This window comes from Arachis hypogaea, chromosome 1 (assembly GCF_003086295.3).
Source record: "Arachis hypogaea cultivar Tifrunner chromosome 1, arahy.Tifrunner.gnm2.J5K5, whole genome shotgun sequence".
Lineage (NCBI taxonomy): Eukaryota > Viridiplantae > Streptophyta > Magnoliopsida > Fabales > Fabaceae > Arachis > Arachis hypogaea.
This window is the reverse complement of record NC_092036.1, coordinates 12,416,136-12,443,638: the sequence shown is the minus strand read 5'-3', so window position 1 is coordinate 12,443,638 and position 27,503 is coordinate 12,416,136. Positions and strand designations below refer to the sequence as shown.

Sequence of the window (27,503 nt, the reverse complement as noted above, 5' to 3'; positions counted from 1 at the left end):
TCAAATTGAAGATATACACAATTAATAACTTAATTAGATATGAGAAAGACTAGGAGGCCAGCAGATTTTATGGTTTTTAGCCATCAATTAGCCATGTTTTTAATGGCGTGAGATTGTATTTAATGGTGTAGAATCATTCAATTTCCTTTTGATGGTTAAGTACTGGCCAAAATTCAACAAAAATGCTGTCCTGGCATTCCTCATTAGATATTTGACTATATATTTTTTGAGAAAAATATTTCGTTAATTTTAACGTTTTTGACATAAAAATGACCTAATTATAAAATTAAAAATAGTATAAAAGCTTAATTACAAATTTGATAAAATTATAAGAACTAACAGAATAATTAAACCTTATTAATATTAAAGAAGCTAAATAAAAACAAGAAAATATTTTTTTTAAACCAATTCCAATTTTTATTGAAGGTGGGCGGTAGCATAAAGTAGGATTTTTCATAAATATAAACATTTCAAAATATAAATTATTAGTGAAAATAAGTATCATGGAGGAGGCAATTTACGTGTAGAATAGTTTTATTTTGTTTCATTTATTTTAGGTATTCTTTTCCTTTCTTTTTATTACCTATTAATTTACTTTTTTATAAATTAAATGTGAATAATAGTAATGAATTTTATTTTAACTAAGATAGTAACTATATAATATACTAAAACTAAAAGATTATGAATTTAACAAGTTAACAAATTTTCTTTTATAAATTATATATAATATAGCCAACATTTTAGAAAGAAAATTTGTACACCAACTTTTCTTTCTATATATCCATTATATATATAGTAGGGAAGAATCGAAGATACATAAAACCAAGTGGAGGTTTGTTAAAAATTGTAAACAACGGGTATATGATTGTAAACAAACAATGGGGTCTTACATATAGGAAAAATCTCTTCACTTACATAAAAATGATTAAAAACAATTAACACAATCATAATTATTCTTCTAATTTTCCAATTCTACTCGATCGTTTAGAAACTTTATATTCCAGTAACAGTGCAATCTGAGTCTTCATTCGTAGTTACTTCATACTTTAGCTTTATACAACAATACAATTCACCAAGTAAATTCTTTCAAAGTAAATCATCAATTTTCTTGGTCATATGATAAGAGGCCATAATATTGTTTTCAAGTTCTTTTTCCCCCTTCACATTTTACACTTAGCTTCTCATCATGAAAATTGAACATGCACAAATTGTTTTGCAGTTGGTTTCTCTTACACACTAGCTTCATTTCTCATATTTTACATTAACAAACAGCTTTCCAATTGGTCCAGTTCTGCCCTTCACCTACCATAAATAATCATACAAATCAAGTTCCATGAGAAGAACTTCCATTGCTTAGCCAACATTCCCAGCATTATCACATGTAGCTTGAAGAGCACGTGTAAGCTGAAAAAGATACTATCATGTAAGAAAATAGGAGAAAAAGACGTAAACAATAAAAATAGCAAATTAGCAACCACATAGATGCTACAGTACTATATCAAATTAAAACAAATTTGACTTTCTATTGCTAATTTGCATTTATCCAATTGCAAACATGATTCTTATAATATGTGGATCATACATAATAATAGCTTCAAAGCAGCATTTGCAATGTTGCTAAATATCTTAGCACGACTAAAATGCAAAATCTGGGGATTTTAGTTTTGGTTGATTAGGCAAATCTTACATATGTAATTTTTCTACAGTGCAAAATCTGTGGATTTTAGTTTGGTTGATTAGGCAAATCTGTGGATCATAGATTTACAAAAAATCTTAGTGAGGAAGAGGGAAGAGGATTACCAATGGCGTAAGGAGTGCAGCAAGCTCTGGAGTCATGACTGGGGTGGCAACATTTTGGAGGATTAGAGCCACAGTTTTCTGAAATTCAATTCTACCTTTAATCTCTTTTTCCAATTGTGCTCGCAGATCTAGAATTTCCTGCTGCATCTTAGCAAAGACGTCACTGTTTAAGCAACAACCCTCTTTGGTTCTAACTACTTGGGTTGGGCAGGGTCCAAAACCCAAACCTTCGACTCTTCCTAGAGGCTCCTTTCCGAGGGAATCATCCAGAGGAATTGCTCGTGGACAGCTCCCTTCATTCTCAATATGAAGAACTTTCTCCTATTGTCAACATTAGTGTGTTAGTGCTTGATATCAAGCAAAGCGAGATATTAATAATTAATAATAAAAAATAAAACCAACTCCAACTCAAATGGGAAAAAAAAGTACATGATTCAACGTGTTAAAATTACACAATAATCCCACATGTAAAAGCAATAAAAATTAATATAAAAGCACAAAGACCCAACAGCATGTGTTGGCTGCAAAATCTTGTATAAAACTAAAAGTATTTAAATCTTTCTTATAACTCAAAACAGTATAAAACCAGTCAGTATATAAGCTAAAAGCAAATAGGAGAAATCAAGCCAAGTTAAACAGAGACTACTCGATGACCATGTTTCCTTTTATGTACAAGTTTCAATTTCTCCATCTAGATAAGAGAGGAATCAATTTTCGAACAAAATTATAAACAAAGAAATGATTTCCCATGCTACCCAGAAAAACTCAACAACTGATCCGTTGTCAAGCTTTTCCTCAGTACAGTCTCTTGTCCACATAGGTTGAAATGATGTGTACAAAAGCACACTATGGCATTGGGTAATCCCTGAGGCCGACTCCTCCTAGTGAGATAGTTTGTTGTTGTTAAATTGTCACTTTTCATTTCGACAAGTAGAATTACTTGGTATTCACTTCAGAAACTTTGCTTATGCTATTACCAGTGCGAGAGAGTCTGAAGACATTCTCATAATAGTAAAATACAAACTATATCTCCTAGAGAAACAGATATTGCCAGTTTATAAACTTCTGCAAGAAATCTTACATGAATAAATTTTGCGGCGTCATCTGCATATGATCCATCACCATTAGCATGCGTGGCAACAAAAACTTTTTCCCTACCAACAGGCTCTTCACTCTCAACTTCCTGCACATTTTCAACATGCTCATTATAGCTAATGGAATTTAAAATGACTGAAAAAATAAACCAATTAAACTACCACCATCTCAGATCGTTTCCTAGCTAACGTCTTATGTCCTCCAGGCACTATTGATGATCTTCCTCGAATTTCTGCATTTCGTTTGCACATTTTCTGCAATGTGATAAACAAAAATGAAAACTCAATGAGATTAGTGTGAAATAATTGTACTGCATAAATCATATGATTGATTTACTTACATCAGTATTCGGATCCAAACGATAATCAATAAACCAAATCCATTGAGCCCGGGTTATATTCGGAGGATGATTAAGGTAGTTTTGTTCTCTGCTGAGTTTTGGATCATAATACCTACGAAAAACTTTAGTTCGATTGGCCCTCCACTTGTCCCCAATCCTGCTTATGATTATCTTCTTTGCTATGTTGCTATTTATAATGAACTTTTCCTTCAAATGCACAAGAAAAAAATTGTGAAATAGTTGCATATTGCAAATCTCATTGAAAAGCTTAGAGAAAAATCTCATTGAAACTTGGTTGAACCTTTATTTTGCTATTGTAAATCTCCTCTTTGTAATGTTTAGGAACTTTTATCCAAGACTTGTAACAAATAGGAAGAGCAGTAAAATCTGCTCCCAATTTTGCAATAGCAAATGCTAAGAGGCCACCCGTCTCACCAACTGGTTGTTTACAATCATCAAGTGGTACAACCACTTTGGTTCCATCAGGAAGATCCCAAAGATCCTTCAATTTCAAATGTACAACTTTTGTAGCTCCTGAAGCATCTGTGATTAACATTTGTTAGAACATCAAATATGGAAAGAAAAAAGATTATATGCACCCAAATTACCTCTTACATCAACTGTCCAGCGTCTATTGCTTTCACGGCGCCGAGGCTGAATTCGGGTGGCTAGGGGAGCATGTGCTGGACTTTCCGGGGATGATGTGGCATCAACCGATGCTGATGAGGCAGGAGTAAGTGGTGATGCATCAAATGATGGTGGTGGAACTTGAGAAGATGATGGAGCATCAAGTGGGGATTGAATAGGTTGCATAATATTAGTTGATGGTGGTGGGGCTTGAATAGATGGTGGAGCATCAGTTGATGGTGTCGGGGCTTGAATAGATGGTGGAGCTTCAGTTGACGGTGGTAGGGTCTGGGAAGAAATTTCCATATATTGGCGGCGTTGTAGCCGAGTTCTAAAGGGTAGTTGAAATTGAGAAGGCGTTTCCAAGGATGGTGTAGCATCAGTTGATGGTGGTGAGGCCTGTGTCGATGGTGGAGCATTAGTTGAATGTGGTCGGGCCTGTGAAGGAGCTTCCTTGTATTGGCGGCTCCGAACCCGTGCTTGGGTGGCAGGTGGGCCATTTGAAGGCGCTTCCATTGGTGTTGTCAAGTCATTCAATGTTGATGTGGTTTGAGTAAATGTTCTAGCATTATTCGATGGTGGTGGGACCTGAGAAGAAGATGGAGCTCTGAACGATGATGGTGGGACTTCAGAAAAAGCGTCTAAGTATTGGCGGAGCCGGAGCCATGAATGGGTGGCCGGTGGGGCTTGTAGAAGAGCCTCTGCAGATGATGTGGCATCAAGCCATGTAGATGGAGGCAAAGAGGAAGATGAGGCATCGATAGTTGGTGGTGGGTCTTGAGTAGATGGTGGAGAATCAATCAACGGTGAAGGTTCTTGCATAGAAGATTTATTTCCACCTCTTTTTCTTGGACGACCAAAGCGTGCAACTCGAGGCATGCTGCAAATCTGGGCAGAAATTAATCGTGAAGTTTTCTCACAAAAGCTTGAGAATGATACAATAACTACTAGTCCAATTGTTTAGCTATAACATATAGTAAATACAGTACCTATGAAGGAAAACTTTTCATTCTTAAGTAGTGTACACTAACGCAACCAATGAATCAATGAACAGCATCCCTTTCTAGTAAACCATGTCTATATACAAATCATTAGAATTCAAATATTTTGGAATGGTTTTATCAGCAAATGGTTGACTCCCTTAACATGTTGCATTGCCATTTTGCTTTCCACTAGGGGAAAATGAATTTATCAAAATCCTAAATAGAATGCTATTCTCAATCCAGCTCCTATTTGTCATCCAAAATATGCAAAAATGCAAACCATCATTCCCAACATTTGAATGAATAAATAGACCACATGCTCTTCAAGGAACCATTACTAGGCTCATTGAATGGATAAATTTCAGTAATTGGCTTTTAGTAACAACTAACATGTTTTTCAAAGCGACGGATTGTAATGTAACTTTCAGTTGTGCCCTAATTTAATGTATAACTAGCATCGCAATTCAAGCTTTCAGAAACACATTTCTCTTCTAGAAATGCTTCTGACCCTACCTAACAGCAAATTAAAATTTTTGATAAGTAGCTTGAACTTTATTCTCACTGCATGCACTATCACAAATCACAGTGATTCATATACACAGCTGAAAACACAAATCAACAAAGTAAAAGAACGAAATTTCCCACAATCAGAACCTAAAGAAAGAGAAAGAACACGACAATGGTAGATCAAAACTCACGTGACGGAAAATCGACGAGCAGATAGCTGGTGAAAGCGTTGCGAGCTCTGCGAAAAAAGTGAGATTTGCGAAGCTTTCACTTACCTACGCTTTTTAGGGTTCCGCTAACGTTACCTGTGTGTGTGGGGTTTAAAAAAACTAAAAAGTGTTGTCGTAATTTTCCAACGTTTTAGGGGTCAGTTTGCAAATCCTTAACAAAGGAAACCTCACTAATAATCTCATTTTAGTCTTTCAAATTTGAGTTAAATCTCAATTTAGTCCCTAAAATTTAGTTTGATATTTAAAATGACCTCCACAATTTTGTTGTCTCAGTTAAAACCCCCAAATTTGTAATTGTGGCTTTAACTTGCCCTTGTGATCATTTCCGTCACGAAAACGATGTGCCGTCGTTTAAGTAGTGTTTACCATATCATGCGATTGCGCTATATCAACATTCTGATGACAGAGATGATCGCAGGGATAAGATGGAGCCACAATTGTAAATTTTAAAATTTTAATTGGGGTTAACGAAATTATGGGAGTCATTCTGAATATCAGGCCAAATTAAAATTTAACTCCTCAAATTTAATTGATTAATCAATTTAATCTGAGTTTTTAACATTACTAACTTAATGAGTCCGTCACTTATGAAAACACAAACTTCCTAATCTATCAATGTTAATGCAATACTAATATAAATGGTTAAATATCATTAATTAATATGATATACGAAATTACTTCATATAATTTAATTAATCTATACTAATGTTAAGATAATTCAATTCTATAAATTACTTTTGAATATTATTGATCACAATTCAAAAATATCAACTTGAAGTTGTTGTTATAGTACCACAATAGTACTTATAGTATTCAAAAATATAATATTTAGTTGTAAAATGAAATTAACTATTGCAATTATGTCTTTTGAAGTTGTCTAAATTATACTCTATGGTTAACTTAATCTATTTTTATTTTGATTAAACGATTTTTTTTAATATGTAATTACTCTATTAATTTTTATAATTTTATTAAATTTGTAATTATATATATTTTTAATTGAATTTTTATATTATTTTTAGTTTTATAATTAATTTTTATTAATATAAAAAATATTAAAATTAATAAAATATTTTTTTGTAAATTAAAGATACTAATAATTAAAAAATTAATTAAATTTGATCATATGTTTTTTAAAAAAATTAATTTTAGTGTTTTTAATATAAAATAATTTAATTATAAAATAAAAAATCGTATAAAAACCTAATTAAAAGAAAATATACATAAATTTAGTTATAAATTTAGTGAATAGTGAACTAGGATAGGATTAGGATAATTATTTTTTTTTAATTAAACCTTAGCTGCTTTACAGGTTCATTTTCTTCTTAGTTCTTAGTCTTACCCATCTCTGCGAGAGTGAGAGCAGCCAAATCGAAGTTTCGGAGCTCAAAAAAATGGAATCGCCGATTGCTTCTCTGGAGAACCGACCCGCCATATTCGTCATTGGATCCTCCAACGTCGGCAAACGAACCATCCTTTCACGTATCTTTCTCTTTCCCTTTCTTCTTCTCGTTTGTTTTTAATTAAAAAAAAAAATATCTTTGGTTTACCAATTTTATTTGTAATTGGATTATTAACTTTGGTTTGCTCTAATTTTAGTGCTTGATATTCATATAGATATTGTTTTGAAGTAACACTTTTTAGCATAATTCTTGCTTAGATACTATCGTTCGTTTTTTACTTAAAAGTGATTGGATCAAACCTAGATGCTGTAGTAGTAGTAGTAGTTATGACTTATGAAGTTCAATTGGTGTGCAAATGCAATAAGGTTTAATGATTAATTTTGAATGCTGTATGTATACTCTTAAGTATTACACTTAATGTGATTTATTTAAGCTAATTAGAGATATTAGTTAGCTAATTAGAGATATTACTTTACTTGTAAGCAAATACCAGTAATGGATTCACAATTCTTCCCCACTTTACACCCCAATATTAAGTATTAATGTAAAGTTTATTATGCTGTCATTAGATTATATTGTATCAAATGTGTGTGTGATTGCCGAGTCATGGATTCTAATAGTAGAACCTTCTTGATGAGTTATGCTTAATTTAGTTGGATAGTAACTACATCAAAATATTTTCTTAATCAGTTGGAAAACATATCATTGGTACGCTATGTCCACACTGCAGTTATTTCTTAATTTAGTTGTTCTAATATATTTTTACATGAAGTAATGTGGATTTGGTTGTATTTGATTTCAATTTTAGGGTTGCTCTCTGTTGATAGTGAAGATGCTTTTGATTCAGCTTCTGAAGTAAATGTACATGGGTACGTTGACTTTGAGTAGCTTTTATTTTATCGAACTTATTCGAAGCATAATTTTAAATGTTATTGGGTGTGTGTTTGACTGGGATTGAACAGATGGACTATCAACACTAAGTACTATACTGCTGATGTTTCTGTGTGGATGGCTCATCTTCGTGATGATTTTTCTGTCCGGAACCTGCCCGTGTTTCAACAGGCAGCAGCACTGGTGATGGTTTTTGACATGAATAATGTTAGTTCCTTCACTTGACTACTCTTCAATTTGTTCTTTTGGTCAACGATCATTTATTCCATGAAAAAATCTTGGTTACTTTCATTGTTTTAGTGTGTCTTGTTTTTGGTCATGAGGAATCTCAAACAATGGTTTGAAGCAAGCAGACCAAGTTTCAACTAATTTCGGCCTGTTTAACATTATGTTTGAGCTATATTTTAACATGGTTTTTAACCATGTGCTATAGTTTGGACAGAAGTATAAAAAGTTTATTTTTTTTTGTTAGACTGAACCTTGGTTTGCAAACTATAAACAAAACACATCAATATTCATGTGAACTATTCTTCGGTTACTTTTTTTTATTCTGCCTGCCTTAAGCTTGCATTTACAGTGACATATTCATATAATGTAAACTTAATTTTCATTTTTCTTGTTATATGCAGCCATCTTCTCTAACTGCTCTCCAAGATTGGGTATCTGGCACTGATATTCAAAACTTTGAGATATTATTATGCATTGGAAACAAAGTGGACCTCCTTCCAGGTCATCCAGTTCATGCTGAATACAGAAGACGGTTACTGAAACTTGAAGACTCTGCTATTGATCCTTATTCGGAGCTCCCTAGATATGGAATATCTGAATCTGAAGGAACTAGTTTACTGGGAGATGAAGAACCATCATGGGATATCAGAAGGTCCTGCTTGGAATGGTGCACCGAACACAATATTGAATTCATTGAGGCTTGTGCTTCTAATGCTGATTTTGACAAATGTAAAATTCTCCTCCCTGTTTTAAAGCCAACACAATCCATTGAACAGTAGTCTGCTTTTTGCTATGGCAGATGCTGATTGATGGGTCATTTAAGATTGATGATTAATAGATCATGTTCATGTAGGAATGCCATTATTCATGACCAAACTTTCCTGCCGAATAACATTGACTTATGTTGGAATTTTTTTTTCCAAATTATATGATTTACATACATTTATTCCATTTCTGAGAGAAAAGAACTGCTGTTTACAGGTTTGTCTATAGATGGTGATTTACAAGGAGTTGAACGTCTCTATGGTGCTCTTTCTGCTCATATGTGGCCTGGAATGGTATTGAAATCTGGTGATAGGATAAGTCAACCATCATTTCCTACAAAAGAGGGTATTTTTCTTCTCTCACATTTCTTAAAGTGTGATGTATGGCACTTTTATTGATGTCGAATATATGCCAGGCAGTGCAATACAAGCACTAATTTTGGTTCTCTGTTTTTCTTCAGAGTTATCATCAGAAGAATCTGATTATGAACAAGAATATGAAGTTCTGTCGGCTGGTTCAGCTGATCCTTGGGATGGAATTGAACAAGCATGGGTATCCGCGACTTCTTTGGATGCTGGGGGATTGGTTCCTCAAAACAATACAAATACAGATTGTGAATACAAGAATGAAATTAAATCTGATAAAGATGTCCCACCCACAACATCAAGTACTGGGTCTGAAGGCGAGGATAACAAGAACTTCTCACACAATATCATGCATTCTGAAGATGAGAATAAATGTCTTGAGTTAGACGATTTGGAACAGTTGATGTCCGAGATTGGGAACATGCGTGCAGGTTTAAGGTTGATGCCTGATTTCCAAAGGAGAGACATGGCTGCCAAGCTTGCTATGAAAATGGCTTCCTTATTCGGGGGTGAGAGTGATGAAGAGGAAACTTAGTTCATATTAGATGTTGACTCTACATAATTCAGTTATAAGTTTAACAGAACCATCAATGCATGTCTTTCATGGTACTTATTTTGAGCATTACTCGGAAGATATGCTACCTCTCAAACCTCTTCCACAAGGATTGGGTCCTTCTTCATGCTACTCTTGGTAGCTCCTGCACATGGTTAAAATATTATGATGTGGCCATGTTCATGGTACTTAACATGAATATAGTGTTGTGTGGATAGCTTGAGCACATTCTGCAGTTCTGTAAGCTGAAGAGTTGATTGAAAAATACTCACTAGTCAAAATGCTTTCACCTTAGAAGGACCGAAAAATTGACATAGTCAAACGAGGTGATTAGTTGTTTTTCAAAAACTAGAATGAGTTTCTTTACCTCTCTTTATGACTCTTTCTTTTTTTAACATATGAACTGTGCTGCATTACTGCATAGATTACCTCATTTCTTTCAGAAACAATTGTCACATAGATGGCAGCATATTTTAGTGGTTGGAAGAAGTTATGGTGGTTAAAAAGAAAAAATTGCTCCTATCATAATTGGTCACATATTCTAGTATTTTTTTTTTTTTTTGTAGTGAAGTATTTTTCTTATATTAAACAAAGTATTTGATGTATATAAAACAGAACCCCAGTTAGAGGGTAGAAGTAAAAGAATAAGTTACTATCATTTCATGTGCTTTGTGTGTGTTTCTTAATTTGCTAACAAAGCCTTACCTGTAAGCAGTGGTAGGTATGATAAAACAGCTATTATTAATTTAGGTAACAATCAAGTTTCGATACAATGGATGATGGCCAAAGCATAAGGTATCTCAAAAATTTGACCAGCACTTATTTGAGGAGTCACAAGAGGGGGGAAAAAGAGTAGGTAGTATGCAAAGCTAACAACTTGCCTACGGAGTTGTCATCATCTGATAAGTCAGATACTAAGGAAAAGGTAAGGAAAAAAGTATGAAGAAAAAGAAAGTAGGCAAAGTAGCAATAGATTGATGACTCCCCCAACTCAACTAGGATAAAAACAAAAAAGTAAAGAAAAAATGGTGTGAAAATAAATCTAATTAAACATGGGTGTTCCATGATTCGATTAACGAAGTATGATTTGGAGTTTAGAATTTAAAACTAAGATACTCTTAAAATCGAATTAGTAGAACTTTTATAACAGTAGTTAGTTACATATGACAAGAAAAAAAGGAAAGGAAAAAAAAAGGGGAAAATGGATGTAATATTTTGGCAATCATGGTGCTTCCTAATAATGTATCTAGAGAATCTGAGGGAAATATGGATATTGCTTTTTCGAGTCTCAACTTTCAACTTTGCTAGTGAGTTGTTCTCACTAAAGCTTCACATGAGAGGGGGGAATAGAAGATAACCTAGGAAGATAAATGGTGGGTGGGGCCACACAAAAACATACATTATATTATTATTATTCTACTAAACAACAGTGTAGAAAGATGCCATCAAAGTATTACTTTTTCTACACAATTAGGCATCAACGGTGTTGAAACTCTTATTTATAGACCTCCCATTAAGAAAGATAGTTAATGGGAATTTGGATAGATGCAAGAAGAGGACCATCACCATATTGTAGGTACCCAAAAGGCATCACCACCTTTATTTAATAACTCTCTATTATTGTTATTATTTCTTTAACTCCATAAAATAAACACTTGCACTACCTTTATGTTCCCTCTTTTGTCTTATCTTCACTTTAACCTTTATTTTAATTTGTCTTGGTCCCTATTTCTGGGTATTTCTTTTTTCAAAATAGATTAGTTAAATACTAAAAAAAGAAATAAAAGGATCAACACTACACCTAGTGGAAATCAAGCTTCTAGTAGAAGCTTAGGTTACTTATATTCTAACTAGTGATGGTTTAGCATTGAGCATTAACATTATGAAAATTTCTTGATACCCTTTTACTCAAAATAATACTTCTTCTCATTAGTATGACTGACCTAATTGATGCACAAATATGCACAATTATGACTACATGCTTGGTAATAATTGGTACAAACTACAAAGTGCTTGGTAATGGTAGTTCCCCTTTTTTCTTGGTCAGAGAATGCTTGGTAATAATTGGTACCCAACAAAAGTGCATTTAGAAAAAGAAAAGAAAAGCTGAAACCAGTTTTTCATGCTGCATAAACTCAAAACAAAAAGTAGAACATAAACTGAGTATAGACACACAGGAAGTTTCAAAACCACAGCGCTTCTTGTTTGGACTATATAACATTTCAAGACCTTACATATTATGTAAACAATTTATCATTAAATAAAATATGAATTTTATTTAGACTATAGGAGTTGGTAACTAATACGATTTTTGATCTATTTACATATTACATTCTTCTATGCAGATTGCAGAGTATATATATCATGCATGCCATACCATGCCATGCCATAACATGTTTTTTTTTAATTATTATTATTATTTTTAATCCATAATCTATAATAATCCAACTTTCCAACTAGCTAGATGATCACGCATGCAGTTTTAGTTACATGTCATTGCTTTAATGTCTACTATAAGTGAGACATAGCATGTCTATTGCTATAACAAAATGCTAATGCATGATTTTGATGTTAAAAAAATACAAACAAAAGAAAATAAAGAGGAAAATACAGTAACATTTTCCATACTAGAGGCATTATTATTGGGTTGTCCTTTTCCAAAAACTACTTCTGTACTTGGCTTGAAAACTTAATTTAAGAGTTCCATAATTAACTTTTTATTTCTTATAACTAGAATTATATATTCTCCCCCTCAATTCACTGCTACACTAATTTTATATATTAAAAAAATCCAAATCTTTTATTACAGCATGTTAGTTTCTACAGAGAAATGAAAATAATTGCAAATTTTACTCATCCTCGTTGATCATCTTGTGCTATTCTAAAACAATGGAGACCATGTCCCTTGAGACAAAAAAGTAAAAGAGAAAAATTGTAGCACAGTAAAATTATGACTAAGATTATTGAATAATAAAGTTATATATACAATTAGATTATAGAGTACATACACTTCCTTTGTAAAAGAAAAAAAAAAGATTAAACAAAACAAATTAAAGAGGGTAATAACTACTTCAAGTAGGGAAGGGTGTTAACAAGAGAAAAATCGCCCAAATAATCAATCTCTTCAGATCAACTTAAAGGACTAAAACAAAAACTAGCAATAAAAAAATAACAAAAATTAAGAAGAAGCCTCTAAAAATATACATAGAAATACATCTTTGGTTTTTAATTATGATCCGCAACCGTGCCTGTGGCAGCAATAATACTCTTATCTGGTATAATTGCAACTAATTACACCTTTGTGGTAATTTTTCGAATTTTCTTTAGAAATATAACTTTTAAGGCAAGAAATCATTGCTAGCATGCCGGCTATTACTTCCGGCGTTACCATTGCTGTTGCCGACGACAGATTTTAATTCTGTTTCGCCGGCAATTGCTACTACGGTAGCACCGTTTGGAACGGCCGGAAACTGGCCGCATTTTTGGCATCTCCCAACGGCCAGGACGGCGCGGCAGGACGGGCAGGAGGAGTGTGATCCCAGCCACGTGTCAATACATGCCACGTGGAAGCCATGGCCACACTGCGGAAGCACCCTGACCTCGTCGCCGGCGGCGAATTCCGCCAGACAAATTGAGCATTCCGATGAGGCTGTCCACTTCCTCCGGACGCCGGCGTCAGCACCGTTACCGGCACCGGCGCCGTCGCCGTCGACGTAGGTGAATTTTGGTAACGAGTTGAGTACCTTCTTCTTGAGTCCACGGTTGGCGAGTGCCTGATGTGGAGATGCTCCGGTGCCTGCGACGGGGACGCGGCGGAGCCAGGCGCATCGTGCGACGGCGATGAGGCCGACGACGCAGATGAGTGCGCAGAGCAGCGCAGCGAGGATGACGACGAAGTCGGACTCGACTGAGGCTGCCTCGGCCGGTGGCACGGCAGCAGCTATGGCGGTGGTAGTGGTGGCGTTGTTGGCGGTGGTGGATTGGAGGATTCTTAGCATGCGAGTCATGTTTAGTGAATTGAAGTTAAGAAACTGGAAAAGTGTTTGTTTTTTTAAGAGAGAAAGAGAGTGAGAAGAGAAGTGTTTGCGGTTTGTGTTATGGTTATGGAAAGGTGAATGGTTGTGGTAGCTACTTATATAGTTGAGGGAGAGGATTTATCTTTAGCCGTAATCTTTTCGGTTTTAAATATTTTTTCAGCTAATCTTAAGTTTAGTAATGGTTAAGCAATGCTTCGTTTTTTAAAGGAAAAGTATTGGTAGATAATAAAAATATTAAATAATATGAATAACAGATATATCTGATATTTAATTTATTATTTTAATATTAAAATTTAGTTTATTTGAATAATTTAGAATATAGTGTATTTTTATTTTATTGGACTAATTTTAAAATTTATTATTCACATTATTCATAAAAGTCATTAGTCTATCGAATTAAAAAATATTATAAAAAAGATTACTTATAATCTTTGAATATAGAGACGATTTTGTTTGAATTAATAAATTATTATAGAATTAATTACCAATACTATATTGAATTATTATATTTTCAAGATGGATATTTTAAACATGATATATATGTCATTTGTGTTCAACTATATTTTAGTAGAAAGATGTGCTTAATTTTATTTTTGCCTTATATTCTTGAACTGGATTAAAATATAGTATCTATTAGTAGTTATTAATATAAAAAATTATCTAAAATTATTTAATATGAACAAAAATTAGAAAAATAATTTGTTATTTAATATTAATAAAATATTAAAATATTATAATTTATCTATATATTATTATAATTTATAAAATTCTCTATATTTTATAAATATATTGTATTCCAAATTCTAACAAAAACTTTTAAAAAATTAGTATGTTTCACTTATCAGTTATCATGTCAACGTGTGTGGCCAGTAGAGTTAAGTTTGCAAGGTAAAATTTAAGAATTAACAAAAAAAACAGTGATTTAAAGAAAGAGTAGAATGATAAATAATTTTTTAAAAATTTATATTTCGAACATATTAATTTTTTTAAAAAAATACTAACAAATTTTTTATGATAATAAATATAGTGAACATATTATCTTCAGATTAATCTTATAATTAGAGTATAAAATCTTAATTTAAATATATTTGTCTACATTTATTATTATAAAAAATTTTATAAATATATTTTTTTAAAATTAATCTATTTAAAATATAAATCTTAAATAGTTTATTTGTCACTTTATTCGTACAGAAATTTTAGTTTGTGGAAAATTAGGGTTCACTTTCAATAGGGGTATTATTTGCTTAACGAAGATACGGATCAATGTGAGAAGAGAAGACATTGACCAAAGGAGAGTATTGAGAGGGATAGAGATATTGAAGGGAGGAAAAGTAGCTTGAAATAGTTCTCTATTAATAACATAACACACTCTCATTTTCACTGTGTCTGGTAGGTTAAAAGAGTGTGGGGAGCACTTGCTATTAATAAGGGAAATTGTAGGTAGAGGAAAGGGACACTGATTAATACCCCATTCTTACTACTTAAGCTATTCTATTCCATTCATGTTTTATCATATTAATACCCCATTTTTATTAATTAATTTTATGTGAAATTAATAATTAAAAATTATTAGATAATAAATTAATTAAATTATTAAATTATTTAAAAAATTTTAATTATTAACTTTACATTAAGTGAAGTTAAGTGCATCTGAGTTTTCTATCATGCACATATTAACATAATATATTAATATGTATGTATGTTAAATATTTTGACATCAATGTATTGTTGATTGATTATTTTCTTTCTTATAACTAATATTCTAAAATTATATACATGAACAATTTTTTACTAAATAAATAAAGAATATTTAGTAGTTGTTTGTGTACAAAAAGGAAATAGTTTATATATATCCAATAGTTGTTTCATTTATAAATTGTAAATATAAATAATACCTAATTAAGATGAAATATGAAAAAAATAGCCAAATACAGTTAAATAATAATGATACATAAATTTAACATAATACTAATAGATGCACCTTTTAAGTACTATACATATATCATAACTAAAATATAAATTAATACACACCCCCCTCATATAATTTAGTATTTTCTGTGTGTCCTTAATTTAAGCTCTGGTTTTTTTATTTATTTTTAAATAAAAGTATATATATATATATAGTTAACTACTTGAAAGAGAAAAATTATTAGTAGTCAGAGAACATTTTAGTGGATAGTCAAGAATACTAGAAAGCATATAGGAGTTGTTGGAAGAGTAGTAGAATATTGACTACGGTTTTTTCTTTTTATCTTTATTATTGTTGTTAAGATTAGAAGGAAAAAAAAAAGAAAAAAAAGAAAAAAAAGTAGGTTTATATAGTTAAGAATATGGAGTGAAGAAACGTATCATGCATGTTGAAAGGCTGGCATAAATTCCTACGGTTTTTTTTTCTTTCTCTTTCTCTTTTAATCCGTTCAATACAATAAATAATTGCATTGTGTATAATATAATATATATCACTAAATTAAATAAACTATATACAAGTACACCGTTAAAAGCCAAAAAATAATGCGTTTTTCAAAACCCACACACTTCACTAAATCGAATGTGAATCTAAACTTTTCGGCTGGTAAATAATTTTAAATTTCTTTAGAGAAAAGAGACAAGGACAAGAACTATATTTATTATTTAACATCAGTTTAATATAGTACCTGGCACCTGCCACTAATGTTAAAGTTTAGTGTTTAATTTGTTTTAGTATCTTACCAATCTTAATTATATTATAATAAAGTTTTTCAGGCGTTCTAAATCTACACTTATCTAATTATCTTTGTTGATAATATAAAAGAATAGCAAGTGGTGGCCTTATTTTTTCGGTTTCTTGGATGAAAACAAAATGTAACTGAATTCTTTTTTTCAATTTCACTCGAGTGATAAATGTTATTTGAAATCTACTATAGGATATGATAAAATCGTGATCGGATCTAATTTTATTGAAGAAATTAAGATTGAGATAGAAGAATACTTAAAAAAAGTAAATTTGTTATATGAACAAATACAAAATTTAAAATTGAAAAAAAAATTACAGAGTATATATTGATATTCAATATTTATAGCTATTAAAAAATTAACCTTACCAATACCTAATTCAATATGGTAAATAAATTAACGATAGTTATGAGGTAATTATTATTGCTAACTTTAACTTCTAATCAAAATAAATTTTTTTATCATTTTAACTAAAGTTACAAAAATAAATACTATCAAAAAATTATTCAATCATAATCAATTACAGTTTGTTTTTGTGAGCCATTAGATACCAGCTTAATATCATCTCCAATATCCTCCCTCAACTTGAAATGGATTGAATTAGTTGCAAGTTCAGCAACATTATTATCATCCTTCCTTGAATTAAGACTTGTTGAAACCTTTAACCTTTTATCATCCATAGAATATCCTCCTTCAAGTGGGGGCATGTAAGTCAAGCGTGCCCAACTTGAAAAGTAAAGGTTCAAAAACAGCCGGTGATAACGCTTTAGTAACTAAATCAGCCGTTTGATGAGCTGATTTAATAGGTAGCAATTTCAGCACCCTTATTTAAGACTTTTCACGAACAATGTGACAATCTACTTCAATGTGATTAGTTCTTTTGTAAAAGACCGGATTAGTTGCAATATACAGTGCAAATTGATTGTCACAATAGAGATTGATTGGCTAAGGATGAGATACATAGCAGTCATTAAGAAGATAAAGAAGTCATTGACCTTCCCGAGTTACTTCTGCCATGGCACGATATTCAGCTTTTGAGGAAGAACATGCTACAGTTGTTTGCTTCTTACTCTTCCAAGACACTAATGAAGAACCTAGGAAAAAATAATACCCAGTTATTGATCAACGAGTATCGGAACAAGTTGCCAATCCGAATCAACATAATCAGTCAATTTGAGATCATTATTTGAAGAGAAGAAAAGACCCTTAAAAGGAGATTTCTTGCTGTATCAAAGAACATGTAGTGCTGCCTTGTAATGGTAATCAGTTGCACAATCTAAAAATTGGCTGAGCTTCCCAACTGCAAAAACAATGTCCGAACTAGTATTGGTGAGATATAGGAGTCGTTCGAGCAGTCTTCTATATTGTAATGGATCTGGTAATCTTGTGCCACTCTCCTTAGGAAGTTTCTCATTATACAGCATAGGAACTGAAGCAGGTTTAGCTTCCAACATACTATATTCCTCAAGCAAATCAAGAGTGTACTTACGTTGATACAAAGTAATTCCTTTGGAACTATGAGAAACTTCCATTTCAAGAAAGTATTTCAACCGACTTAAGTTCTTAATACTAAATTCAGCATCAAGAGCCCTTTAATAGCTTCGATTTCAAATAGATTATCTCCGGATAAAACAAGATCATCAACATAAATAATAATAATAGCCAAGTCAAGTTTAGTGTGCTTGATGAACAAAGAATGATCATGAAGAGAATTGATAAAATCATGTTGTTGAAGAAAATCACTTAATCTTAAATTCCAATGACGACTTGCCTGTTTCAATCCATATAAAGAACGATTCAACTTATAAACAACATCATTTGGAACATTGAGACCTTGGAAATGTTTCATATAAATCTCTTCTTGCAACTCACCATACAAGAATGTTGTATTAACGTCTAATTGGTGAAGTTTCCAGCCATGGACAGTAGCAAGAGTAAGAATCAGTCGTAAAGTGGTGATTTTTACAACTGGATTGAATGTATCAAAGTAATTATAACCAACTCATTGACGAAAACCTTGAGCCACCAAACGTGCTTTGTGGCGTTCAACACTACCATCTGGATCAAACTTCACTTTAAAAATTCACTTGCATCCAATGATGCGCTTTCCAATAGGCAAAGAAGTAATAGACCAAGTCTTATTCTTCTCGAGAGCGAGCAATTCCGCACTAATTGTATTTCTCCAGCATTCGTGCCGCACAACTTGTTCATAAGTCTTTGGCTCAACTGTTGTGGTTATTGCTAGGGAAAAGGCTCTATGGATAGAGGATGGCTTCCCATAATCCACCATATGAGAAAGACCGTATCGCTTGGAACACGAGTGGTTACTAGAGCTTCCTATTCTAAGTAACATAAAATGATAATCTTGAAGATAAGAAGGTGGTTTATCTGTACGAGTTGATCGTCTAAAATCGTGATTATGCATGTTATCATTTGAATGAGAATTAGATGATACACTATTTGGTAGACTAGTAGAAGTTACATGTGAATCAGTAAGTGATATATGGTCACTAGACTCATGAAAAGAATCAATAGTTGCATGAGATGGATGAAATGCATTTAAGAAATCATAAGTAAAAAGATCAAATCCATTAAAATTAGAATCAGCAATAAGTAGAGAAGAGGCATTTATGGATTTTGTGAGCATGTCATCATGAAAAGATTTATAAAGAAAATAATGTTCATAAAAATTCACATTTTGAGACAAAAATAATTTTCTAGTGTGAATATCAAACAAAATATATTTTTTTGTGTCAGCTGGGTAGCCAAGAAAAATACTCTTTCTTACTCTTATATTAAATTTTTTTCTTCTATGAGCAAACATTGAAGCAAAAGCCAAGCATCCAAACACTTTAAGGTAACTAATGTCCGCATCCTTACCAAATAAGATAGTATAAGGAGTTTTATTTTTTAAAACTGGAGTTGGAAGTCTATTAATTAAATGAACAGCTAAACCAATAAAAAAATTCCAAAAAAATTTTTGCAAGGACGATTGAAACATTAATGCTCTTGCAATGTTAAGAATATATTGGTGTTTCCACTCAACAATACCATTTTGTTGAGGTGTTTCAACACATGATGTTTGATGCATTATACTCTGTGAATTATAAAAAAATCAAGTTTAAATTCAAGACCATTGTCAGTTCGATTAATCTTTACTTGAGAATTAAAATGTGTTTTTACATAGACAATAAAATTCTGGACCACTGCTGACTTCTGACTTTAATTTCATGAAATAAACCATACAAATATGGTTTTATCATCTACTACAGTTAAAAAATATTTATAACCTTATAGAAAAATAAATGACATTGACCCCAGATATCAATATGTATTAAATCAAAATTGTATAAACTTGTTGTTTCACTAAGGGTATATGGTAACTATTTTTGCTTCGCATTAATGGAAAAAATCACATGGTTTAGAGCAAGTAGATACAGAAAACTGCACACAAGGATATATTTGTTTAATAATGTCAAATTTACATTGGGGTACATGACCCGATCTAAAATGCCATAAATTCTTAATAGAAAAATTTGAAGTTTGTGTAACTAAATTTGCTGTCCTAAGATTAGAAGAAAGTAAAATCTTGTCACTATGACTTTGCATCTCTATAATCCTAGTACTCCTATTATATGTTGTATTTTCTGTACTGCCTTTACGTGCTAACTCTAATGCAGTTTGTATAATTCATGTTTTGCTCTAGTTGTGTCAATCATCTTTAAAGAGGTCTGATTCTGTATCTCACAAAGTTTGTTCAGTAAAAACACATTTGCAATGCATGCCTTCTGTAAGTTTGGAAATAGATAAAAGATTGAAGTTAAAACTTGATATGTACAGCACATCTGTGAGATAGAATGTAGATGAAAATACCACAGTTCCACTTATAGTTGCACCTGTGTATGTTCCATTTGGTAATTTTACCAGAATTGGTATAATATGTCTAAACTTTGTAAAAAAGTGCAATTAGTGTGATACATGATCAGTAACTCCTGTATCAAGCACCCAAGACTTTGAGAAAAAACTTTTTACTGACAAATATCATGCAATATGAGAGCTCATGCAAAGGTTATAAGTCTCTAAAGGTATACCTCAACTCCCTGCATTTGATTGACTGACATCTCTCATATTTGCTCCTTGAAAAAGCTCAAACTCTGATTGAATTGGGATTGACCATCAGCTTCTTTGTCCTGCTTGATATTGTGGGTGTTGTTCTCTTCAATTTCAGTAATATGATTAGCCATAACTCCGTTGCTAGTCTCTCGTGGTCATTTTGTAGATGAGGTGAAAATTCATGTTTGTGGTAATAAGTATCCACAAGATGCCCTGCCTTGTGACAATAAGAACAGGTCTAGGTGTTGAATTCCTTCCACCTCTACTTCCACAAGTTTCTCGTCCTCTTTTTCTAGAAATACGACTTGAATTATTGTTGAGATTATGAACTTAATTGCCCAAAGTTGGGTGTAGGAAGTAAACATTTGTTGGATCTGCAAGTAAATTGCTAATTGATTGTAGTTGCAAACTCGATAGTTGGCTTATAATGCGAGATAGATTTCGAAGCTGAAAGCTCTCATGTGAACCGTCTCTCGACACTAGGTGAGAAGGAATGTTGGCCATTGATGCTAATTCAATGCTCTATTTGAATCCAAAATCTTCGCCTCTTTTACGATTCTCCATGTTCACCGCACCACGATAAAATCGTGATTTGGATATAATTTTATTGAAGAAAATAAGATTGAAGGTGGAAGAAGAAGACTCAGAGAAAGTGAATTTGTCATATGAACAAATACAAAACCTAAAATTGAAAGAAAAAATCAAAGAGTACATCAGAGTACATATTGTTATCCACTATTTGTAGCTATTAGAAAATTAACCTTACTAAAACCTAACTCAATATGGTAAATAAATTAACTATGATTATGAGGTAATTACTGTTGCAAGCTTTAACCTCTAATCAAAACAAACTTTTTTATCATCATTCTAACTAAAGTTACAAAAACAAATATTATCAAAAAATTATTCAACTATAATTAGTTACAACTTATTTCTGTAAGTCATTAGATACCAGCTTAATATCATCTCTAACAGAATATAATATATATGTGTTACATATATACTAAAAATAACCAATATATATACGTATTTGATATTTCATAAAAAATTATTATACTATTATTGTAAATAAATTAAGTTTGATCGTTATTTATTCATTACAAATTTAATTATTTAACATATAATAATAGTTTTGATTATTTTTAATGATTAATTATTTAATTAAACTATTTATAAATTAACATGTATATAAATATTAACATATATATTACTTAAGTTTGTGGTTGCTTTTTAGTATATATGAAAATTTTTTATATGCATATATATGTTTGTTGGCTTTTAATTTTTTGTGTCAATATGTTTGTTGGTTTAATTAAGGTAAACATAGGGTTCGGTGCGCGTTTGATAATTAATTATTTTTTATAATATATGAATTGATATGTAATTTCTTTTTAGTTTGTTTTACCCTTTTATTTTGAACAAATATACAGCTAAACATGTGTTAATACTTTAATATGACATCTAACGATATTTAATTAATAGTAAAAAATAAATTAAATATTAAAAGATAACCACTCATATCAAAATTTAAGGATGATGGAATCCATACAAATTAAAGTACAAGCAAGACGTGCTTTAATTTAAGTATTCCCAAAAAAAAATTACTTGGATAGTTGGATTATATTTAATTGATTCATGTATAAATGGACAACAGTACGTCAAATGTTGTACGTGCAAATTAAATTAAAAAGAAAAAGTTATCTTTCTCATATATTTATAAGGTTTGGTTAATTAGGGTTATAGTCTTGTCCATTTTCAGATATCTCACTATTCTAATTTTTTTTTTTTAATTGGAACAGACATACATATGATGCTGAAAATGAACCAATGGAACAAAATAGTAATTTAGTTTTCTTTTTTAGAGAGAATCATATGGATATTTTATTTTATTTTATTTATTATTTTAATTCAGCTTGGTAGATAGTGTTAGTTGCTATACTTTATGAAAAAGCTTAATTATGTAATGTGTAATAATAATCCTCATCACTTTAAACAACAGTTTCTTCTTTGAGCCACTAGATGTCAACATCTTAAGAGTCTTGCACTTGCTCAATTTTTTGTGCTAAATTCGATCTTCTAATCCAAATTAAAGTATGCTCTTTTTTATTTTAATTTTATTAATTTTTTTTCTCTTCTTGTTGTGCAAGAAAAGCAAAGCAAAACATTGATGTTTGATGATGGTGGGAATTAATTGATGAAAAGGCTAATCTTTGCGCAATAGTAGTTAGGATTCTGTTTGCATAAAACAATCTCTTTTTTTATTCGTGAAAATGAAATTTCATGTATCGGAAAAGATTGATCACTTTAATTTAATTAATTAATTTGTTAGGTTAAATAATAATTAAAGAAGATATATAGTAACTCTCTTATAATTAAAAGTAACTGTTTATTTTGTTTTACTTGCGCACATAAACTAGAGAAAATGAAAAAAAAAAATAGAGCAACTTATTAGCTATATTTGTGTATGTGATTATATATGAAAATATTTAATGAATATATATTATCTAATTTTTTCCCTCCTTGAATAATTACTTGTGAAAAAAATTCTCCAAATTAATTTAAACAACTATTTTCAACTAGAAATAATAATATGCTTTAAGAATGAAAATTAAACTATATAGTTTACATAAATTAAAAACAAAAATATTGAGAACTAATCTAACTTGGGAAAAATCCATGTATGCGAATGAATAAAAGCTTCATATAAATTTAAAAAAAAAATAATAATACGTCAACTCATATCTAGAATTAGATAAGTGTGTAATAATTAGTTGGATACAGGAGGATAAAGTTTGAAACATGCATAGCTGCACTAAGTATGAGAACCATGGATTATATATATATAGAAGCTACCATGGTATTGTATGTGAAAGCATTAGGTTTTTCCCACTTTTGATGTGTGAGGCACACATATACACACTGATGAGCTTTATTGAACATGTTGTTTGAAAATAAAACTTTTATATGCTTTTCCCACTTTCATATGGAAGAACCACTACTTAGCCTCATATTCAACATGTGCTATTGTCTAGCATTGTAGGGTCCTTCATTTCTTTTCACTTATTGTTATCAAGCAAATAAACAATAGGATAAACTATAAGAAAGTTTTTAAGTATATAGGTAATTTTTAATTATTAATTTTAATTATATATATTATATATATTTTTTATAATTAAAATTAACGGTTAAAAATTATTAAAACATCGATATATTAATATACTTAAAAGTTTTTTATATAAGTATATTTTTTTATATCTTTTGTTTTTAAATTTTATTTTGTTTTAATTTTATTTTTAAAATTATTTATTTACATTAAATATAGCTTTGATAGCTAAATTTTTAAAAATTTTAGGATTAATCCAATAATAATACGTAACAATTATATCTGATTTACTTGTATTGAAAGTTGTTCTTGTGAAATTGTAAATGAATTGATTCTAATTTTTTTAAAAAAATTAGCTGTCAAAGATATATTTATATTTGATGTAAATCGAAAACTTTAAGACAAAATTAAAACAAAATAAAATTTTAAGATTACTTTTAAAACTTTTAACAAATTTTAAAAACAAAAAATTTATACTTTACCCTAAACAATATTATTATTGTTAATTGTATTATTATGTTCCCATCTCAAAATTAATGAGTGACAGAGATTAAAGCCAAACCTTCCAAATCAATACTTAAATATGTCTGGTGAACGTGGTTACATATATATGGTTGCCATTATTATAGGGTTTTGATTAATTAGTTATATTATTATTAATTATGTCTCAATAATATAATTTTTTGTTTTTAATTAGTAAAAATTAATAATAATTAAATACGTTGCATGATTGATTGAGAGAGAATTTTCTTGTACTAAAATTTTTCATTCTTTTTCATGCCTAGAAATATCAACAGAATGTATCTTATAAGTGTTTTAAGATAAAATAAAGATGAGACAAAAATATTATTGGATTTCTGTTCCTGATGCATTTGTTCTTTAATTTGGTTTTTAGAGTAGTGTTTTTAAGTTGTCCTGATGGGACACAAATATAGTTAGTTAATTAGAATGGGACAATTTTTACTCATTTTTAAAAAGTAAAAAATATATATATATAGATTTTTTGTTTTTATCATCATGATACAAAAACTTTTTGGCTTCTCTATGTAATTATGTATATCACGGGTAAACAAACAAGTTTATCTATTATTACCTTCCTTTTTATTTAATTTATACATTAAAACTTAAAACCAACTTCCAAACACTCCATTTAAAAGAAAACGAAGAAATATTATTTTAAGATAGAATATTATATATTTTTGTTTCTATTCATCTCTCTATATATATATATTTTTGAAGTAAATTACATATTTATATCCTAAAATAATTTTCAAATGTCACATAAATAATCATATCCTCCTTCTAGCAAGCATTAGAAAGTGATACTAATTAATAGGGTGTTTGCATACTACATAGCATGTATCCCTTTCAAGCCAAATAGCACCAAAAAAAAAAAAAACCCTCTCTCTATATATGCTCTTTTATTATTAGAGAAAATAACACATTAAATAGTTCCTACACTTTTTATCTAACTAATTAAAATATAAAAATATTTTTTATTTTTGAAAACACGACATTTAAATCTCTTCAGAGGACCTATTTATTCTTATATATTTTGGACGAAAATTAAAGACTTAGATGTCTTGTATTTTAAAAAATAAAAAATATTTTTGTATTTTTAATTAGTCAATAACTTATATATCTTCGAATTATAAAATTCAAGATTTATTTATTTTTTTATTATTATTAAAAGATAATATAGCTTCCTTCTTGTTCATATATATAGTAGTGTGCATTTATATTTGCTTTCTGTTATTTCTTTGTTTGTTTGTGTTATTCAATCAAATTATTATTGCAAACTAATAAATTCAAGGGAACTTGCATAAAATCAGACTAGAATATATGTATCCTTTTCAGCTGAGTCAAAAGGATGCAAAACCTATAACATCTTGAGATGTAAATAACTAAATATACGTGTTATGATTTAAGGTGGTCCTTCTTAATTCATACGTAAAAAGAAAAAGAAACAATAAAACAAATTAAAGAATTCAAAAGGGAAAAAATGGTCCTGCTTGCAAAGTGATAATAAGTTTTGGTACATTAACAATAGAAAAATTTGATCTTAAATTTCATATATTTGACCTAGTTTTATACGCTGAGTAATACTTAGGAGTATTAATTATTCACCCTCTTAATTACTTTTTAAATATTTAAGTGAGTAAAAGTTTATATATATATGTCATGGTTCTGAAAACCGGACCGGACCGGCCGGTTCAACCGGAAAAACCGGGAACCGGTCAGTTAACCGGTCCGGGTAAGCACAAAAACCGGCTAGCAAAAAACCGGTAAAAAACCGGTCGAATCGGCTGGTTAACCGGTAAACCAGTCAAACCGGCCGGTTTTTTAACGGTTTTTTATTAAATTAATATATTTAAAATTATTTTTAGGTTTTTTAATAATTTTATTTAATATTTAATTAAACCGGTTGAATCTCAGTTGAATCCCGGTCGAACCATTAAACCATTAAACCAGTAACCTCACCGGTTCATTGACCGGTCCGGTTCTCGCAACCTTGATATATGTTACTTTTAAAAATATTAAAAAGATAAAAAATTAAAAGAATAATTAAGAAAATGATATATATATATATATATATATATATATATATATTCAAAGTTATATGTATTTTCCTTGTCTTTTGTTTTGTATTCTACAAGTAGTTTTATATGAAATTTTTGTTCAATTCAATCGCTAAGTATATTTAATGTGTGTGTTGTTTATCCATAAATGTAATAATGTAGACATCTTGGTATTTATTTATAAAAGTAACCATAGGAATAATTTTAAGAAATTGAGAGTTCAAATTTCATTTTAAGCTTAAAAAGAAAAAAAAACACTTATTTAAAGATTTTGGAATTTAAGTATTGAAATTAAAATAACTTTTTTCTTAAAAATTTTTTACTCCTTTATTGAGATTTCACTTCTTCGGTTGAGGAGAATCTTTTAGATTTCAGATAATGAGAGTTGAGATTTAGATGGCAGTAATTTAATATAAAAATAATAAAAAATTTGCAAAAGCATTATTCCTAGGTACTTTGAACACTAAAAGTTTCTTACGTGTCATGGTTTTGATTTTTATTTTTATATTTTTAAGGATGATTAGTTCATTTTAATCAAACCCAACGTCATTATCTTCAAACACAAATATCTCATGTCCTCTTAACAACAAAAACAAATATCTAATGTCACCAATCCTCCAAAAAAAAAAAAGAAGAAAAGAATATAAAAAGAAAATATCTCATGTCAATTCACCTTTTAATTCTAACATATATAGACCTAGGTGATATTTTCATCATGAAAAGTTCCCTCCTTGTTCACTTTTCATTACTGTTTCATTGGAACAGATTCATAAGATATCCATAGATGAGCACAAGAGCATTATTATTATTATTATTTGTTTATAATATTATATAACAATTTATGAATATTATAATAAAAATTTATTTGACTGACAAAAAGATGAAAATTCATGTACAGTTATTTTCATATAAAATCGCTAGTTAAAAATTGTTAAATGATTTGATATGTTTGACTAAATTATTATCTTACCATTCTCAAGTAGCAACTTCACAAAAAGTCAACTACACGTGAATTTTCACGGACAAAAAATCAAACGCTACTTTAATGTGATGACCAAAGATACATAACAGCAAAGGTTAACATACATTGATGCCTAAGTGGATGTGTATTTAAGATAGTAACTGGGATTTTAATAAATCATTTATAGAAGATAATTATAATAGTTGGA

The 27,503-nt window shown here is 30.4% G+C and overlaps 3 protein-coding genes across 10 annotated transcripts; 1 reads left to right on the top strand and 2 right to left on the bottom strand.

Annotated features, from left to right (window-relative positions):
- Positions 1 to 1,068: 1,068 nt before the first annotated feature.
- Positions 1,069 to 5,751, bottom strand: LOC112797439 (uncharacterized). Of its 8 annotated transcripts, none has more exons than XM_025840397.3 (8): positions 5,544 to 5,751; positions 3,844 to 4,750; positions 3,537 to 3,778; positions 3,236 to 3,442; positions 3,060 to 3,149; positions 2,882 to 2,983; positions 1,801 to 2,118; positions 1,069 to 1,404 (listed from the first exon to the last, which is right to left on the bottom strand). In XM_025840397.3, the coding sequence occupies exons 2-8, from the start codon at positions 4,739 to 4,741 to the stop codon at positions 1,354 to 1,356; spliced, it is 1,908 nt and encodes a 635-aa protein (XP_025696182.1). In that variant the 5' UTR covers positions 4,742 to 4,750; positions 5,544 to 5,751; the 3' UTR covers positions 1,069 to 1,353. The 8 variants fall into 8 exon arrangements, with proteins under 8 accessions (XP_025696182.1, XP_025696166.1, XP_072089940.1 ...); XM_025840381.3 differs by having other exon boundaries at positions 1,801 to 2,121; positions 5,544 to 5,709; XM_072233839.1 differs by having other exon boundaries at positions 1,801 to 2,121; positions 3,844 to 4,742; positions 5,544 to 5,709.
- A 1,090-nt stretch (positions 5,752 to 6,841) lies between these two features.
- LOC112797434 (uncharacterized) lies at positions 6,842 to 10,445 on the top strand. Its single transcript, XM_025840354.2, has 6 exons — positions 6,842 to 7,064; positions 7,794 to 7,854; positions 7,948 to 8,083; positions 8,506 to 8,833; positions 9,086 to 9,214; positions 9,330 to 10,445. Exons 1-6 carry the CDS (start codon positions 6,977 to 6,979, stop codon positions 9,767 to 9,769), a joined length of 1,182 nt encoding a protein of 393 aa, XP_025696139.1. The 5' UTR covers positions 6,842 to 6,976; the 3' UTR covers positions 9,770 to 10,445.
- Positions 10,446 to 12,750: 2,305 nt separating this feature from the next.
- LOC112797425 (RING-H2 finger protein ATL8) lies at positions 12,751 to 13,907 on the bottom strand. Its single transcript, XM_025840342.3, has one exon. The coding sequence runs from the start codon at positions 13,792 to 13,794 to the stop codon at positions 13,126 to 13,128; it is 669 nt and encodes a 222-aa protein (XP_025696127.1). The 5' UTR covers positions 13,795 to 13,907; the 3' UTR covers positions 12,751 to 13,125.
- Positions 13,908 to 27,503: the final 13,596 nt, after the last annotated feature.